At 35.6% G+C, this 16858-nt stretch overlaps 1 protein-coding gene across 1 annotated transcript in view; it reads left to right on the top strand.

The window, feature by feature from the left end:
- The window catches only part of MSH3 (mutS homolog 3), a 183564-nt gene that overhangs the window by 143876 nt on the left and 22830 nt on the right, over nucleotides 1-16858 (top strand). Inside the window, exon 20 of the mRNA XM_049707736.1 lies at nucleotides 5326-5483. Within this exon, the coding sequence (XP_049563693.1) occupies nucleotides 5326-5483 (158 nt within the window). The remainder of the gene's footprint in view (nucleotides 1-5325; nucleotides 5484-16858) is intronic.

The following is a 16858-nucleotide window of genomic DNA, read 5'->3' as shown; positions in this document are numbered from 1 at the left end:
TTTCGTATATACTTAAAATTTACATAAATATGTGCCACTGAACCTATCTTATTGTATTCTACCTTGTAAATAATTGTTTTAATAATTGTACAAAGTAGATCTTTTCATTTTCCTAGTGACAATTTCTATTTTTTGTCTATTACGAATACAAACAGTTATTAGAGTGAACAGCTTTATAAATGTCTTTTTGAGCGCTTGTGCATTTTCCTAGATTTCTAAAAGAGGAATTGCTGTGTCATATGTACCAGTATATGGACTCTTTAACATCAGTTAAAGCGTAAATATTTCCAAAATTCCTGTCCACATTCTTGCCAACATGCTATGTAAACAGACTTTTAAACTTTTTGATGGTATGATGAAAGTAAAAAGTTATTTCTTAAAATTATTCCTTCAAAAGTTTTCACTATGGATATTTCTTTATTTTTTCATATGAATGTAAGGAATAGGTCCCTTGAAAAATACTGCTGATTTCATTTTCCTTTCCCTGATTAACATGTTTTTGGCCTTTCATGTTTCTTTTTTTTTATAAATATCATATTCATGTCCTTTGCCCATTTTTCCATTGTTTTGGTATTATTAATAAGTAGGAGTACTACTTCTTTGTTATATGCCTTTTCATTTTGTGTTTGATGACTGCTTTTAACAGCGGTTTTAAAAATTTAATCAAATGTATTAGTCTTTTCCTGTATGATTTATATTTTTGTGTTGCTTTTCCTGTCTTGTTCAGTAAATCATTCTCTACCTTCATGTCATTAAGTCGTTCTCCCATGTTTTCTTCTAAAAATTTAAGATTTGCTTTTCACATTTCTTTGTTTCATCCATCTAGATTCGATTTAGGGACTCTGTGAGATTCAAGCCTAACTCAGTTATCATATGGATACCCAATTGTCCCACCATTGTTTATTGAACCATGGTATCTTTTTTGCTTATTTATAAAATAAGCAAAATACCAAGTGCCATGTATACGTTTGTGTCCGGGCTTTCTGTTACTGCTATGTTTACCTGTGTCTAAAGCAATATTGCACTTTTAATTACTATAGCTTTATTACAAAGTCTCCTCTCACAATTGTGGTTCTTCAAAATTGTATTGACTTTCCTTTGTTTTTTGTTTGTTTGTTTGTTTTTAATCTATCAAAGAAATTTCAAAATTAACTTCTGGAATTGTATTGCTTGGTAGATTAATTTGTGAGAATATATTCATTTCCTTTTTAAAATAACCTTTATTGAAATATACAGAATTATGCACAAATCATAAGTGTACAGCTTAGTGAATTTTCACAAAGTGTACCCATTTAAGTATCCCAAAACCAGGTTGAGAAGTAGAACAATAGAATGGAAATGAACACATTCTAAAAGCTCCACTTGTAGAGTATGAGAGGGCCTCCCAGCAGCTACTTCCCCCCTGAAAGTTAATCACTGTCCTAATATCTTTTACCAAAGAATAATAATTTTGGTTATTTTTGCTTGTTTTTGAGCCTTATATCAATAGAGACATACAATATATACTCTTTGTGTCTGGCTTCTTTGATTCAACATTGGTTTTATACAGTTCATCCATATTTTTTGCGTATTATTTATTTCCATTTTCATAGAGAATTTCATTGTATAAATACATGATAACTTTTCTGTTCTATTGATAAACATTTGAGTTACTTCCAATTTAGTACTATTATGAAAAGTATTACTGTGAACATTCTTTTACATTTTTTTTAATATACATCGTATACATTTCTGTTAGACATGTACCTAAGAGCAGAATTGTTCAGATATGTTTACTTTCAGCTTTAATAGATTCTGCCAAACAGTTTTCCAAACTAGTGTTCAATTTACTTCCCCAGTAGCAGTATATAAAAATTCTAGTTGTTTTACATCTTTGCCAAAGCTTAATACTGGCAGTTTTTGGTTTTAACTTTAGCCATTTAGTGAAATGATGTGGTCTCTCTGATTTGGTTTACATTTTCTTAATGATTTGAAGTAGAATGTCATCTTACTGGCCATTTGTGTTTTTTCTCTTGTCATTCATTAATTCATTACTTCATTCATTCATTCATTCATTCATTTAGGCTGCATTGGGTCTTTAGTTGTGGCACTGCGAGGTCTTTGTTGTGGTCTGTGGGATCTTGCACTGCAGCACATGGGCTTCTGTCTAGTTGTGGCTTGCAGGTTTTCTCTCTGTAGTTGTGGCACATGGGCTCCAGAGCACGTGGGCTCTGTAGTTTGCGGCATGCAGGGCTCTCTGGTTGAGGCGCTCAACGAGCTCAGCAGTTGTGGCGCATGAGCTTAGTTGCCCCATGGCATGTGGGACCTTAGTTCTCCAACCAGGGATCGAACCCGCATCCCCTGCATTGCAGGATGGATTCTTTACCACTGGACCGCCAGGGAAATCCCTCTCTTGTCATTTAAAAAAATTTTTTTCAGCCATATTTCTTGAGGTTGTCTTTCTTTTGATTTGTGGGAGTTCATTATGTATACTGTATTCAGGTCTTTGGGAAATAGTACATATATCTTTTATTCCATAATTTTTCATTCTCTTAATTACATCTTTTAATGAATAAAAGTTCTTAATTTTAATGTACTCTAATTTTCAGCGTTTTTCTTTACAGTTAATTGTGATTCATGATCAGCTTATGAAATCTTCGTCTACCCCCAAGGTCATATGTTATTGTCTAATAACCTTATAGTTTTTCCCTGTCTTTCAAATCTATAATCCACCTGGAATTGATTTTTATGATGTAACTTAAGAAATCAAGATTTAAAATTTTTCTATATGGATATCTTTTTGACTCAGCACTAGTTATTAAAAGGAACATCCTTTGTCCACTGTGCTACAGTGTCACTTTTGTTGTAAGTCAGGAAACTGTATACATGTCAGTCTGTTCTGGACTGTATTCTGTTCCACTGGTCTATTTGTGTCTGTGCCGGAATCACACCAGTTTAATTATTGTAGCATTACAATATTGAGCCTTCTAGTCTATGAACGTGGCGCTTTCTTTAATTTACTTAGGCCTTCTTTAATTTCTTTCAATAATGTTTTATAGTTTTCTCTTTAGAAGTCTTGGTCATTTTGTTAGGTTTATTCCTAGGTATTTGATTTCTTTTGATACTATGGTAAATTATATCATTAAATTTTTAAAATTTGTAATTACTTGTTGCTAAAATGTAGAAATAAAGTTGGCATTTGAATACTGAACTTATGCCCAGAGCTCTTGCTCAATTCATTTGTCAATTCTAATAATTTTCATAGATTACTTTAGATTTTTCTGGAAACACAGTTTTTCCTGTATGTCATTATTCCTTTATGTAGGAATAATGACAGTTTCATAATTTCATCATTTTCTTTCCAATTCTTATACCTTTTATTTCCTTTTCCTGCAATTTTTTAAATGAATGGATATTGAATTTTATCAGATGCTTTCTGTGTATCATTGGAGAGCATCATGATTTCTGTATTCTGTTAATGTGGTGAATTACATTGATTGGCTTTTGAATATTAAACCAACCTTACATTCCTCAAAAATTCTAAATGGTTTGTATATCCTTGGATTGTCTTATTAATATTTTATTAAGGAGTCTTGCATATATTATATATTTATGGATGAAACTGACCTGTATTTTTTTTTTCTTGTAATGCTCTTGTCAGGTTTTGATGTCAAGATTATGTTGGCTTTCTGAAATGATTTGGGAAGAGTTCCCTCTTGTTCTCTTCTCTAGAAGAGTTTTTGTAAGATTGGTGCTATTTCTTTCTTATATGTTTACAAGAATTCAGTGGGGAAGTTATCTGGGTTTGGGATTTTTCTTTTGGAAGGGCTTTTAATTACAGATTTAATTCTTCAATAGGTATAGGATTATTCAGATTTTCTATTTCTTGTGTAATTTCTGTCAATTTTAAAAAAGAAATCTGTTCATTTAATTTGAATTTTCAAAACATTTCATATGCCAAATGTTCATTTGTTTATAATAGGCTTATTATTTTTTAACATCTGTAGGAGAATTTTAAAAATTTTAATCATAAGTTTTATCATTCGACTTGTACCAAGTTTGTTTCCTTTGCTCTTACTGTGCTAGGCTCTTTCTGTTCCAAGAAACACAGATTCACTCAAGTTCCTTCAAGTAATGGAGATTCATGAGGCTCATTATAAAGCCATATGTAATCCTAAGAGAAAGGAATCACACAGGAAGAGCAAGATCTCTAGTATACCTTGGCTTTAGGGAGACTGGAAATGTATGGTTAATAAGGATATGGGATATCTTTAGAGATGGGAACAGGTTTACTTTTTAATACCTTTAATAGTAAGACTTTCTAATGCTTTACTCTAATGCCCCCATTATTTGCATGAAGTTTCTTATTTCCTCTTGGCTCTTCTGTATTTTTTCTTTCCCTGCCCTACCTTTTGGTTACTCATAACTTCTTACTCATGGTCCCCAGTGCCTTGTAGCCTCATTTTGTGTTTCTTTTCAACCTCTTCTCCAGTTTGACTGAACCTCTCCTTGGTTCTCGATTTCACCTCCCAAGAGATTAGTTGATTAGTTTCAGAAGACCGGTATGTGAAGCCACCTCTTAGGCTGTTGGTCAGTTACCGATTGGTTACTCTTGACCAGGCAGGTATTGCCAAGAGTGGTGGGTCCACATAGCATAGCACATGGATGCCTTAGGCTAACTCCTCTGTAGAGGGCTGCAGCTGGACAGTTTCTCTTAGGATGAGTCTATACATGGCAAGTGCTAGAATTAGTTAATACAGGTAAGTTCTAGAAATTAAATCATTGCAAGTGTTGCAGCTTTTCTCCCGTTTTCACTTATTCTGGTGAAATACCAGTGAGTAATTAAATCCTGATAAAACCAATATCTAGAATTTGGTATTATCCATCCCTTTAGCAGTTATCCCTCTTTAACTGAAAATATTCATGTGCTACCAACCCAGATTAGGGCTTTCTGCAATTAGATGTGTAATACCTATAATTTTAGTATGGACAAATGGAAATTGATAGATTTTAAATGTAAGTAATATAAAAAACAGACATAGGCAGATTAATGATTATTTAAAGAGAAAGCCATAGTATTTATCTCGTTTAGGTTGCTTCTTGTTATTTCCTTTTTTAAGTCCAGAAACAACCATGTGTGCTGCTAAGACTTCACTGTTCTGTAATAGCACAGGTCAAGTTGAAGACAAAGAGGTCCTCTTTCCTTTTGTGATACTTAATGGGTGACATATTTAAACACCACACCTTAATCTTTTGCCTAATGCATTCTCATTTATGGAATAAATTGTAGCTATTACATAGAAGCCCCTCTAGTACAATAAGTGAAATTGCTTTTTAATTTTCTAGGGGGACTCAGAGAGAGTAATGATAATTACTGGACCAAACATGGGTGGAAAGAGCTCCTACATAAAGCAAGTTGCATTGATTACTATCATGGCTCAGATTGGCTCCTATGTTCCGGCAGAGGAAGCAACAGTTGGAATTGTGGATGGCATTTTCACAAGGTAAAAACATTAGTTCTATTTGAATATATTTCTGACAATAAATCAAGCCCACATCGTCACATGAATTTTCTTCTTACGTACATAGTTAGGTGAACAGATTTGCTATATAGGATTTTGCTATTTAGAATTTCGGAACTTAAAGAAATCATTTCATCATGAAATTAATATCAGAAGAGACCTAGGAGATCATTTTGTCTGGTCATTTTAAACTTGTTGTTAGTTACCGAGTTCTTTCTTAAAGGAAATTATTTGTAGAAGTTGAAAATTAAACAGATAAAAGCAGATCTGCTCTGCCTTAATCAGAGGTAGAAGGCTTGAACCTAAATGTCCATCGACAGATGAATGGATAAAGAAGGTGTGGTACATATATACAATGGAATATTACTCAACCGTAAAACAGAATGAAGTAATGCCATTTGCAGCAACATGTATGGACCTAGAAATTATCATATTAGATGAAGTAAGTCAGACAAAGACAAATATCATATATCACTTATATGTGGAATCTAAACAGTGATACAAATGAACTTATTTACAAAACAGAAACAGACTCACAGACTTAGAAAACAAACTTATGGTTACCAAAGGGGAAAGGTGGAGGGAGGGATAAATTAGGAGGTTAGGATTAACATATACACATTACTATATATAAAATAGATAAACAACAAGGACCTACTGGACAGCACAGGGAACTCTATTCAATACTCTGTAATAACCTATATGGGAAAAGAATCTGAAAAAGAATAGATATATGTATATGTATAACTAAATCACTTTGCTATACACCTAAAACTAACACAACATTGTAAATCAACTATACTGCAATATAAAATAAAATTTTTCTTAATTTCAAAAAAAAAGAGGTAGAAGGCTTGGAGACTTGGCTTCTAGGCTCTATAAAGCAGTCTGCAACCTAGTCTACCCTCCTTATTTTTATAGGTCGGGAACTGACAACAGACTGGAAAAGGCACTGGCCCAAGATAATTTAATTCATATTCTTTTTTGCTCTAAGGACATAACATGCAACTGGCTAAGATTTACCCTCAACCTTTAAACCTAAATTGCATGCCATATTAGGAATATAGGTGAAATATCGTGGTCTCACCAATTAGGATTCATAGTTTAATCTATTTACTCAGATTTATCAGTTCTTAAAATATTATTTATACTTCTTATACTTACATTTTTAGAAAAAGGTAAATATAGTCTATAGTGTATAGTCAAAGTATATGTGTAGAGTGTCTGATTTATTTTCCTGCTTATTTAATATTTGACCCTTGAACACATCAGAATATATCACATGCTAAGGTTCATGCAGTTGAGTAGACATTAAAACACTTTAAGGCTTGGGTTTTAATCAGAGAATGAACAAAGCAAAGCAACCTAAATTCTGTTGGGTTGGCTAAAAGGTTTGTTCCTTTTTTACCGTAAGATGGCTCTAGTAGTTCTTAGCTGTCTTTAACTTCATTTGAAACAATTTTGTTAGATTTTATTGTGACAGCTGTCACATCAGCATGCATTTAAAAAAAAACATCAAAATTGGTGAATTTTTGTGTAGCCATTTTAATATTGAAGATGGAAGAAGAAAGCAACATTTTCAGTGTATTATGCTTTATTATTTCAAGGAAGGTAAAAAGGCAACTGAAACGCAAAAAAAGATTTTGCATGTATGGAGAGGGTGCTGTGACTGATCAAATGTGTCAAAAGTGGGTTGTGAAGTTTTGTTGTGGAGATTTCTTGCTGGACAATGCTCCACGGTCAGGTAGACCAGTAGAAGTTGATAGCGATCAAATCGAGACATTCAATGAGAACAATCAACATTATACCACGTTGAGATACCCGGGAGATACCAGGAGATACCGACATACTCAAAATATACAAATCAAGCATTGAAAATCATGTGCACCAGCTTGGTTATGTTAATCGCTTTGATGTTTGGGTTCCACATAAGTTAAGTGAAAAAAACCTTCTTGACTGTATTTCCACGTCCAGTTCTCTACTGAAACGTAATGAAAATGTTGTGTTTTTAAAACAAGTTGTGACGGGCAATGAAAAGTGGATATTGTACAATCATGTGGAATGCAAGAGATCGTGGGGCAAGTGAAATGAACCACTACCAACCACACCAAAGGCTGGTCTTCATCCAAAGAAGGTGATATATTGTGTGCATCGTGGGATTGGAAGGGAGTCCTCTATTATGAGCTCCTTCTGGAAAACCAAACGATTAATTCCAACAAGTACTGTTCCCATTTAGACCAACTGAAAGCAGCACTTTATGAAAAGTGTCCATAATTAGTCAACAGAAAATGCATTGTCTTCCATCAGGATAACGCAAGATCACATGTTTCTTTGATGACCAGGCAAAAACTATTACAGCTTGGCTGGGAAGTTCTAATTCATCCACCGTATTCATGAGACACTGCACCTTCAGATTTACATTTATTTCGGTCTTTACAAAATTCTCTTAAAGGAAAAAATTTCAATTCCCTGGAAGACTGTAAACAATTCTTTGCTCAAAAAGATAAAAATTTTTGGAAAGATGGAATTATGAAGTTGCCTGAAAAATGGCAGAAGGTAGTGGAACAAAACAGTAAATATGTTGTTCAATAAAGTTCTTGGTGAGGGCTTCCCAGGTGGCGCAGTGGTTGGGAGTCCACCTGCCAGTGCAGGGGACACGGGTTCAGGCCCTGGTCCAGGAGGATCCCACATGCTGCAGAGCGGCTGGGCCCGTGCGCCACAGCTGCTGGGCCTGCACTCTAGAGCCCGTGCTCCACAACAAAAGAAGCCACCGCAGTGAGAGACCCGCGCACTGCAATGAAGAGTAGCTTGCACCCGCGTACAGCAACGGAGACCTAATGCAGCCAAAAATAAGTAAATAAACTTTAAAAAAAAAAAGTTCTTGGTGAAAATGAAAAATGTGTCTTTTCTTTTGACTTAAAAACCAAAGACGCTTTTTGGACAACCCAATATTTGATGCCATATCACCAAACAGATGTTATTTTGATCTCCATATATTTGTAAATGAACTCAATATAATAAATTTTAAAAATATTTCTTTAGTTTTTAACATTGTAATTAATTTTCTATTTCCTAAGAAAAAATACTAGGTATTTTATTTTGGTTACATTATTAGGAGGAGTGACAAGAGAAATTTCATCAATAGAAAAAAGATAAAAGGAAGAGAAAAATAAAAAGAAAGAGAAAAAATATCTTGGGCAATGTAAGGTAATTTGTCTGGAAGAGAATCTTGTTAGCAGAGTATCAGGAATGTTTTTAGATACAAGTAATAGAAAAGAAAATAAGGGTTTACTTTTCTCATTTAACAAGGAAGCTTGAAGTAGGTGACCACTTCTGATGTTTCAGTGGCTCTGCAGTTTTGTTGTCTTCTCCTCATAGTTGCAATATAGTTGCTGTGACTCCAGACATCACATTGATATTCATATGAGGAAAAAGGGAAAAGGAATGCAAAAGCTTCTCCTTTTTTTCAGGAAATCAGTACGTTTTCAGAAGCCTCCCAGAAAACTTTCACTTACATTTCGCTAACCAGCGCTGTGTCTCATGGCCATAATTACAAGCGAAACAAAGTATGAATTTGATTTTATCCAGCTTTTATAATGGAGCTAGGCAAGGGACAGGTGTTCAGGAATGGATTTATTGGTAACCAGAAAATAGTTTCTGCCACAAGGAATGAATTCAATGATAATAACAATAACTAACCTTTGTGATGATAACATATTTATAATATTAGTATAATAAAATTTTTACCAATGTATAGAACCTGTTCTATGTATATAAAATATTTATATAAAGTATATTCGGTGAGAGCAAATATAAGCCTTCTGGAAAAGGACAAAGTGCATTAATTCAGCAAATTTGGATCTTTATCCATTCATTTTCATTTGTTCATTCATCCAACATATACTAACTTGGCATCTAACATATGACAAGCACTCAGAATACAAAGCAATCATAGTTTCTGTTCCCATGAAGTTTACCTGATGGAGAAGATCAGCATAAACCAAAAAACTGTATAAAGAAATGTAAAGTTGCAGCTGTGACAAGTCTACAAAGGCTAGGTATATGAGGCTGTGGCAGCCTGTGGTGCTGGGACCTGATCTGCTCAGGAACGTCAGGAGAAGGCTTCCTTTAGCAAGTGATGTGTAATCTGAAGGAGGCGTTAACTAATCAAAGGAAAGAAGAGCATTTCAGACCAAGAAAGCAGCATGTGCAAATGTTCTTTCACATTAAAAAAACCATAGTGAGACAACAGCTGAAGGGTGGCCCTCTAGGGGAGCAAGATTCTCCATGAAGCTGAAGACAATAGGTAAGGGCAAGTTATACAAAGTGTAGGCCGTGTTAGGAGTTTGTGTAAAAGCCATGGGAAACCATTGAAGGGTTTTAAGCAGGGCTTGGTATGATCACATCTACATTGGCTGAAATGCAGAGAATGTTTGGAGGAAGGACACAGTTGATCAGTGCAGTCTTATCAGTAGGCCCTTGCGGTGGCCTTGGTGAGAGGTATCAGTAGTTTGGACTGGGTTGTAGTGTTAGTTTAAATGGAAAGGAGTTGTATTTGAAAGGTAATAAATAACAGGAAATAAATCAACAGGATTTGGTGATAGATGGGATATGAGGCTGAGATAAATGGAGTTTTCAGCGATGACAGTGCTTTGTGCATCTGGGTGGAGAATGCCGGCATTTACTGGAAGAGAGTGATTTTTTTTTCCTTGGATCCTGACTTTATTTTTGGTTTTTTGATTTACAATGTTGTGTTAGTTTCAGGCGTACAGCAAAGTGATTCAGTTATATATAGATTCATTCTTTTTCAGATTCTTTACCCATGTAGGTTATTACAGAATATTCAATAGGACCTATACAGTAGGTCCTTGTTGGTTATCTATTTTATATATAGTAGTGTGTATATGTTAATCACAAGCTCCTAATTTATCCCTCCCCCACTCATTTCCCCTTTGGTAACCATAAATTTGTTTTTGAAATCTGTGAGTGTTTCTGTTTTGTAAATAAGTTATTTGTATCATTTTTAAAAATTAGATTCCACATATGAGTGATATCATATACTTGTCTTTGACTTATTTCACTTAGTATGCTAATCTCTAGGTCCATCTATGTTGCTGCAAATGGCATTATTTGGTTCTTTTTTATGGCTGAGTATTGACTTGGTTTTTGTATGTAGTAGGTAGCAATACTCTGAGACCATAGGGAAGCTGTCATGTAGTCAGTTGGATATAAAGTTTGAGTTCACAGGGAGAGATGAAAGGTAACAATATAGATTTGTTGTGAGACATCTTTGTATAAGTGGGAAGTGAGATCCTGGGTGTGGATGAGATCATGTTGGCAGAGAGTAAATATAGTGAAGAAGATAATGTTCCAAGGCTGATGAGCCTTAGAACTGCCAACATGTCATGGCTGAGTAAGAAGATAAGCTTGAAAAACCAACAGAGAAGGAGTACCCAGAGAGGCAGGGGAAAACCAGGACAGCCCAGTGTCATGGGGGCACGGGGAAAAGTGCTTCAAGGAGGAAGGAAGTGGTCCACAGCGCTGAAAGACTGAATGAGATGAAGCCTGAAAAGTCCACCTTGGTTTTAGCAAAATGGATATGACTAGTGACCTTTGCAAGAGCTGTTATGGTGGAGTGGTGGGGCCTCACTCCAGTTAAAGAGGGTTAGAGAGTAAGTGAGAGGTTAGGATATAGAGTTTGTAGGTGACCCTGGAGCAGATTGGCTGGGAAGACAGGGTTAGAGATCCAATAAGGGACTTGTTTTATTTTTGAGTGGTAGACTTGAACATGTTTAAGAGGGGTATCCAGTGGAATATGTTATGTCCATGAGTTTATGATTCTAAAATAATGCATCAGTCACCTTAGAGGATATTAGAATGAATTCATGATACTTAAAACAAAAAATCACTAGTCACTTTGGAGAATAAAAATTGAAAAATAAAGGGGAAGAATCATGCAGCTACCATGCCTTTCCAAAAATATTATGAGAAGAATTTTCTCTTTATGGAAGTGTTCCAGCTAACAGAGAAGGAATAGTAGTATTAGAATATCACCCCTCTCTTTTTTTGCAATCCCTAATGTAGTTATAGATCTAGGCAATAATTAGAAATGGCTGCTCACGTCATGAAAAGAGAGACGACCAGACATTTGGCCAAAGTTTGTAACACAAGCTATGAAGTCTGTGCAAACAAATCAAACCTTAATCTATTTGAATATCTAGCTCTATCTGAAACACAGAGAGATATTGATCTTTTATACTTCAGGATTTTTTTGTGGGGGAAGGGCTGCACTGGGTCTTAGCTGCGGCACACGGGATCTTTGTTGCGGCGCGCAGGATCTTTTTAGTTGCGGCATGCAGGATCTTTTTAGTTGCGGCATGCAGACTTCTTAGTTGCGGCATGCATGCGGGATCTAGTTCCCTGACCAGGGATCGAACGTGGGCCCCCTGCATTGGGAGCGCAGTCTTACCCACTGGACCACCAGGGAAGTCCCTATACTGCAAGATTGGTCACAACCTTAAAACATTAATTAGCAAAGAATCATTTCAGTCAGTTAAAGGATATAAAGATATAAACACTGAAATCTGGGACACTCTCTTATGCTTTACCATTTAAGTAGCTGTTGTTTCATGGACCTTAAGGTCATGTTTATAAAAGCAGTCTGCCATGGGCCCTGAGTGTCCCTGCATGTCCCTACTTAGTACACCAAGAAAGCCCCTGATTGCTCCCTACCTGGGCATTTGTCAGGGTTGGGCTTGCAGCAAGCAGTCTCGAGGGAAGAGGTAATAACATCTCCCCACAAAGAGGAAGCGTGCTTCTTTTTGTTGTACACGTAGTGAATCCTCAAGTTCAGTTTTCTGCCTTGTAATACAACCCACTGCATGCACAGCATCCGTGGTGAGCCCTTTGCCTTGCCCTTACGGGACTTGACAGCTGATGCAAACCAATATGGGTAAAAGTCCTTTGTTTCTGATTCAGGGTTTTCATGTCTTTTGCTAGCATCTGTGAAACCATATTGGCTTAACTTGATATAAATAGGGTAAAATCCCAGACTTTGCCCAGTTCTGCATGGGTCAGTAGGATTCTCTTATCTCTTGCTAATAATAAGTGCTACTAAAATGTGAGTAGATAGGTTATATGTGGGAAAGGATGGAAGCTTTAGAGCCAGAAAGGTCAGGTCTCAATACAAGTTCACCAATTTCCTGACTGTGTGCTAGTTACTTCATTCATCTAGAGCCTTGAAAGAAGTATGGTGTCATGGAATTTAAAAAAAAAAAAAAAAAGTATTATAGGTGGGTACAAATCCCACTTTTTCTACTTAACTATCTGACCTTTGGCGAATTACTTGACTTCTCAATGTCTCAGTTTTTTCATCTATAAAATGGAGATAATACTGCTTAATCACAGATTATTGTGGGAATTAAGTACATGAAGTGCCTGGTATGTAATAGGTACTCAATAAATTTGAGTTTTGTTCCTTCTTCTAGAGTCTGTGTCATTAGTATTTTGGATTTAAAAGTCTGTCTTCATATATATGTTAGTATAGTACTCCTTTTCTAAACTTAGCCTCAGGTCTCACATCTATAAAACAAAAAGTTTGATAATACCAGGTTTTGAGAATAATTTTTGAAGGGTGTGAAATCACTACGAATTGCTGGTCTTAGCTGTCATCCTTGAAAGAAGTTAACCAAATATTCCGCACTCTAAACCTTGCCAACACCAAATTCATTGTTTCAGTATAGTAGCATTCATTCTGAGTTAACTCCTGCAAACACATTAGTTTATTCATCTACTTGGGGATACATTTTATAGTTACCTGGTCCTGATGGGCCAATCCAGAAGTAGTATCACATGAAAGAATATTCTTATTACAACACATGAAAAAGAGCTGGTTATGAAACTTGGCATTCAGTGTGATTCCACTTTTGTATGACAAATTGTATATGTAAATATATGCAGAGAAAACCATCTATATAGAAGGCTGCATTCCAAAATATTGTAAAAGATATAGGATTATGGTGACTTTTCTTTAGTTTGGCTTATGAACATTTTCAAAATTCTGAAATAAACAGGTAACAAAAGTACTCCCCTGCCCAAAAAATGTTAAGGGTTATATCAGTCAAAATGAGATGTTTCATAGGCGTCTAATGAAATGCATATATGGTCATTGTCTGGGAATACTTTTTTCCTGGACAGACTTCTCTTCCCTACTCAGTAGCATGGAATTTGGGGTTCTAAGCTTTAAACCTTCCCAAGAGCATATCAGACTTTATTTTTCCGAAGTTGTAACCCAGCCTGTAAGTAGCCCTAGTTCTTCCTCCTTTAGGAATTGATGGCTTTCTGTCAGATCAGTATGCAAGACTGGTGTTTTTAATTTTCATAACAGAAACATTGCCCTTTGCACATTTAACATCTTTGATTTTTTTAACCCTTAATGTACATTGGATTTTTTTTTAATGGAGCTTTTAAAGTATATTGAAACCTGGACCCTGCCCTCAGAGGTTCTAAGTTGGCCTGGGGCAGGGTTTGGGAATTTGAATTTTATATGTGTCCAGGTGGTTTTGAAATGTGGGCAAGGCTGAGAAGCATTTCCCTAAGCCCTTGCTGGAGAGCTCAGTTATTTAATTCTAAAAGTAAGAGAAGCTTATTATGAAAACTGTTTACGGTGTAGTAGGGTATTAAGTGAGATGTTTCCTTCTCTACAGGTCAGCATCTATTTATGGTTTTTCATTTAACTTTCCACAAGGTTAGAGGTGTACATAAGTCTTCTCTCTTAAGTGGTCTTATACTAAGCATTATTATCATGTAGCTTGCTTTTATTTCCTAACCTGGGGGAAACTGAATTCCCCTGTCAGTTCTTACAGATTAGTCTCACACTTTTATTGGCTGTGGTGTGTCTGCTATGCAGAGGTTCCCTGAACTCTTTAACCTCTGAGACCTCCATCTGGGATGCACTGCTCTAGTAGAAGAACCCTGTTCCTTGTCCATTCCCCCTGTCCTCGCCTTCTCTTCCTATTACCATTGGAAAGGAGTCTATGTGGACCACATTCAGTTATATCCCTAGGATTTTAAATTTTTACTAGGATATGGTTTAATATTATAACCTCATATTTTTCATTTATTATGAAATTATTCAGACATATTACAGTCCCCTTGTAGCTTCCAACCTACTAAAGAAATAAAGCATTGCAAATCCAACTGAACCCATAACCCTCCCTGGTCCTGTTCCCCTCCACCCCATCCAGAGTAACCCTTTTTGACTCTGGTTTTTATCTCATGAGTTTCTCTATATTTTTACTACATAGGTATGTTTTGAAATAATATATGGAATTATTTGGTATGCTTTTAAACTTTATGTTTGGTATGCTTTTAAGCGTCATTCTTCTGCAAGTGGCTTTTTCCCCCTCAATGTTATATTTATGAACTTCATCCATATGGATGCATATAATTCTAGTTCACTCATTTTTCTCTAATTATGATAGTCCATTGTATGCATGTACCATAGTTTATCCATTTTTCTTGATTAATATCTAATATGATTCAAATTTGTTGCAAATATCAACAGTGCTGATACCTGTCTTACACACATCTAGTACACGTGTGAGTTTTCTGATTCTGGGCTTTACCTAGGAGTGGGACTGTAGAGTGTAAGGAATGTGCATCTTTCTTGTTCTTCAAGGAACATGGACCAGTTTAGAATCCCACCAGCAGTGTGTAAAAGTTTGTCCCTATGATTTAAATTAATTAGAACAAGAAATACCCATTTGATATGTTTCTATATAGTCTCAAAAATTGGTCATAAGGGCATTTTCATTTCTATTAATATGTTTTACATGAAGTACCATCTGATAAATGACATTTTATTAATGCTAAGGAATTTTTTTCTCTCCATGTGCGTGCTGTGCCTGTTTATAAAGAGATTTGAAGCACTTTATTGGCCTTCCCTGACAAACTGCCAGGCCTCATGTTTTCAGCCAATGGCTGCTCCCCCTTTAATTCCTTTTTGTCTTGACTGCCAAGAGGTTAAGAGCTAAATTTAAGGCGCAAGTGTAGAAACAAATTTGGTTTAGTTTTCCCCATCTCTTCTTATATGGGAGTATTTCTCCATGAGTATTTCTCTAGCATGATTCTTAGAACAGCTGCATCAGAATCAGAGATGCTTGTTAAAAATGCTGCTTTCTAAGGCCTGTCACAGACCTATTATATTGGAATCTTCAGCGTGAGACCCTAAAATTAGCATTTTAAAAGCTCATGCTAAACTTGCTGTCTCAAATTTGAGCATCTACTATATGGCTTGTAATCTTACTTTCATATTCATTGTAACTCTTCTGTTATAAATATTTTGTTATTCTAAATCACTTCAGATCCTTTTTTGCGCTCAATGGAAAAAATATTAAAATCTAGCAGATGTGTGCATAAAATTTGGCTCCAAACTTGGTCTTTTTTTTTTTTGTTCATGCCGCGTGGCATGCGGGATCTTAGTTCCCCAGCCAGGGATCGAATTCGTGCCCCGTGCAGTGGAAGCATGGAGTCCTAACCACTGGACTGCCAGGGAATTCCCAAACTTTATCTTTAAATTGGTTATTTTTGCATTATTAATTGGACATTTACAACACTAGGTTTAAATTCATGTTTTCCATAAATATTCATTGAGTGCCTACTATGTGGTGTGTGCTGTGCCGTAAGAAGAATAAATAAATGCATGAAAAGCTATAAACAGGAGGCTTTGGGAGTCTTTTCCTGGATGTTGTAACCTCATGAACCTTTCTCTGAATAAGAAGGATTTTTTAAAAGTAGAATTTTGGCAAACATATACATTTGGCCCTAATTGGTGATATATGTACTCATTGGTGAAATATTATATTTCTAGACACATATTTCCAAGGATTATTAACATCTTTGAGTGCATCACTCAATTAAGATCTGTTTCTTATTATCCTGATAAGTGCAAACTTAAACCTCATTCAACTTTTTGGACTCAGTATTTAAGTTTTAGAAAAGCGATGAATTATTAAGTCTGGTTGAAAAAAAACAACAAAACAATTGGCTTCTCTCAGCATAATTTATTTCTATTTATGTCAATTAAATGTTGGTAGAAAGGGGTATTTACATTAAGTGGCCTCTGGTTAATAATTTTCATGCCACCCTCCCCACGTAAACTCTTTCTTATGGTCCCCAGCTTCAGGAATGCTTTGTACTCAGAATCGCACCATTGTGTTTACTTTGAGAGAGAATTGGAAGGTAATAGGTCTTCAAATGCTTAAATTAAATTATCTTAAATGTTTGCTTTTGGCTGTGTGGATGATAACTGGTTTGTTTGCTGAATTTAGTTTAATTCAGCACATATTGATTGAGTA

The sequence above is a fragment of the Orcinus orca genome, chromosome 3, assembly GCF_937001465.1.
Source record: "Orcinus orca chromosome 3, mOrcOrc1.1, whole genome shotgun sequence".
Classification (NCBI taxonomy): domain Eukaryota; kingdom Metazoa; phylum Chordata; class Mammalia; order Artiodactyla; family Delphinidae; genus Orcinus; species Orcinus orca.
The sequence above is the reverse complement of the archived record's forward strand: the minus strand, read 5'-3'. Positions and strand labels throughout refer to the sequence as shown.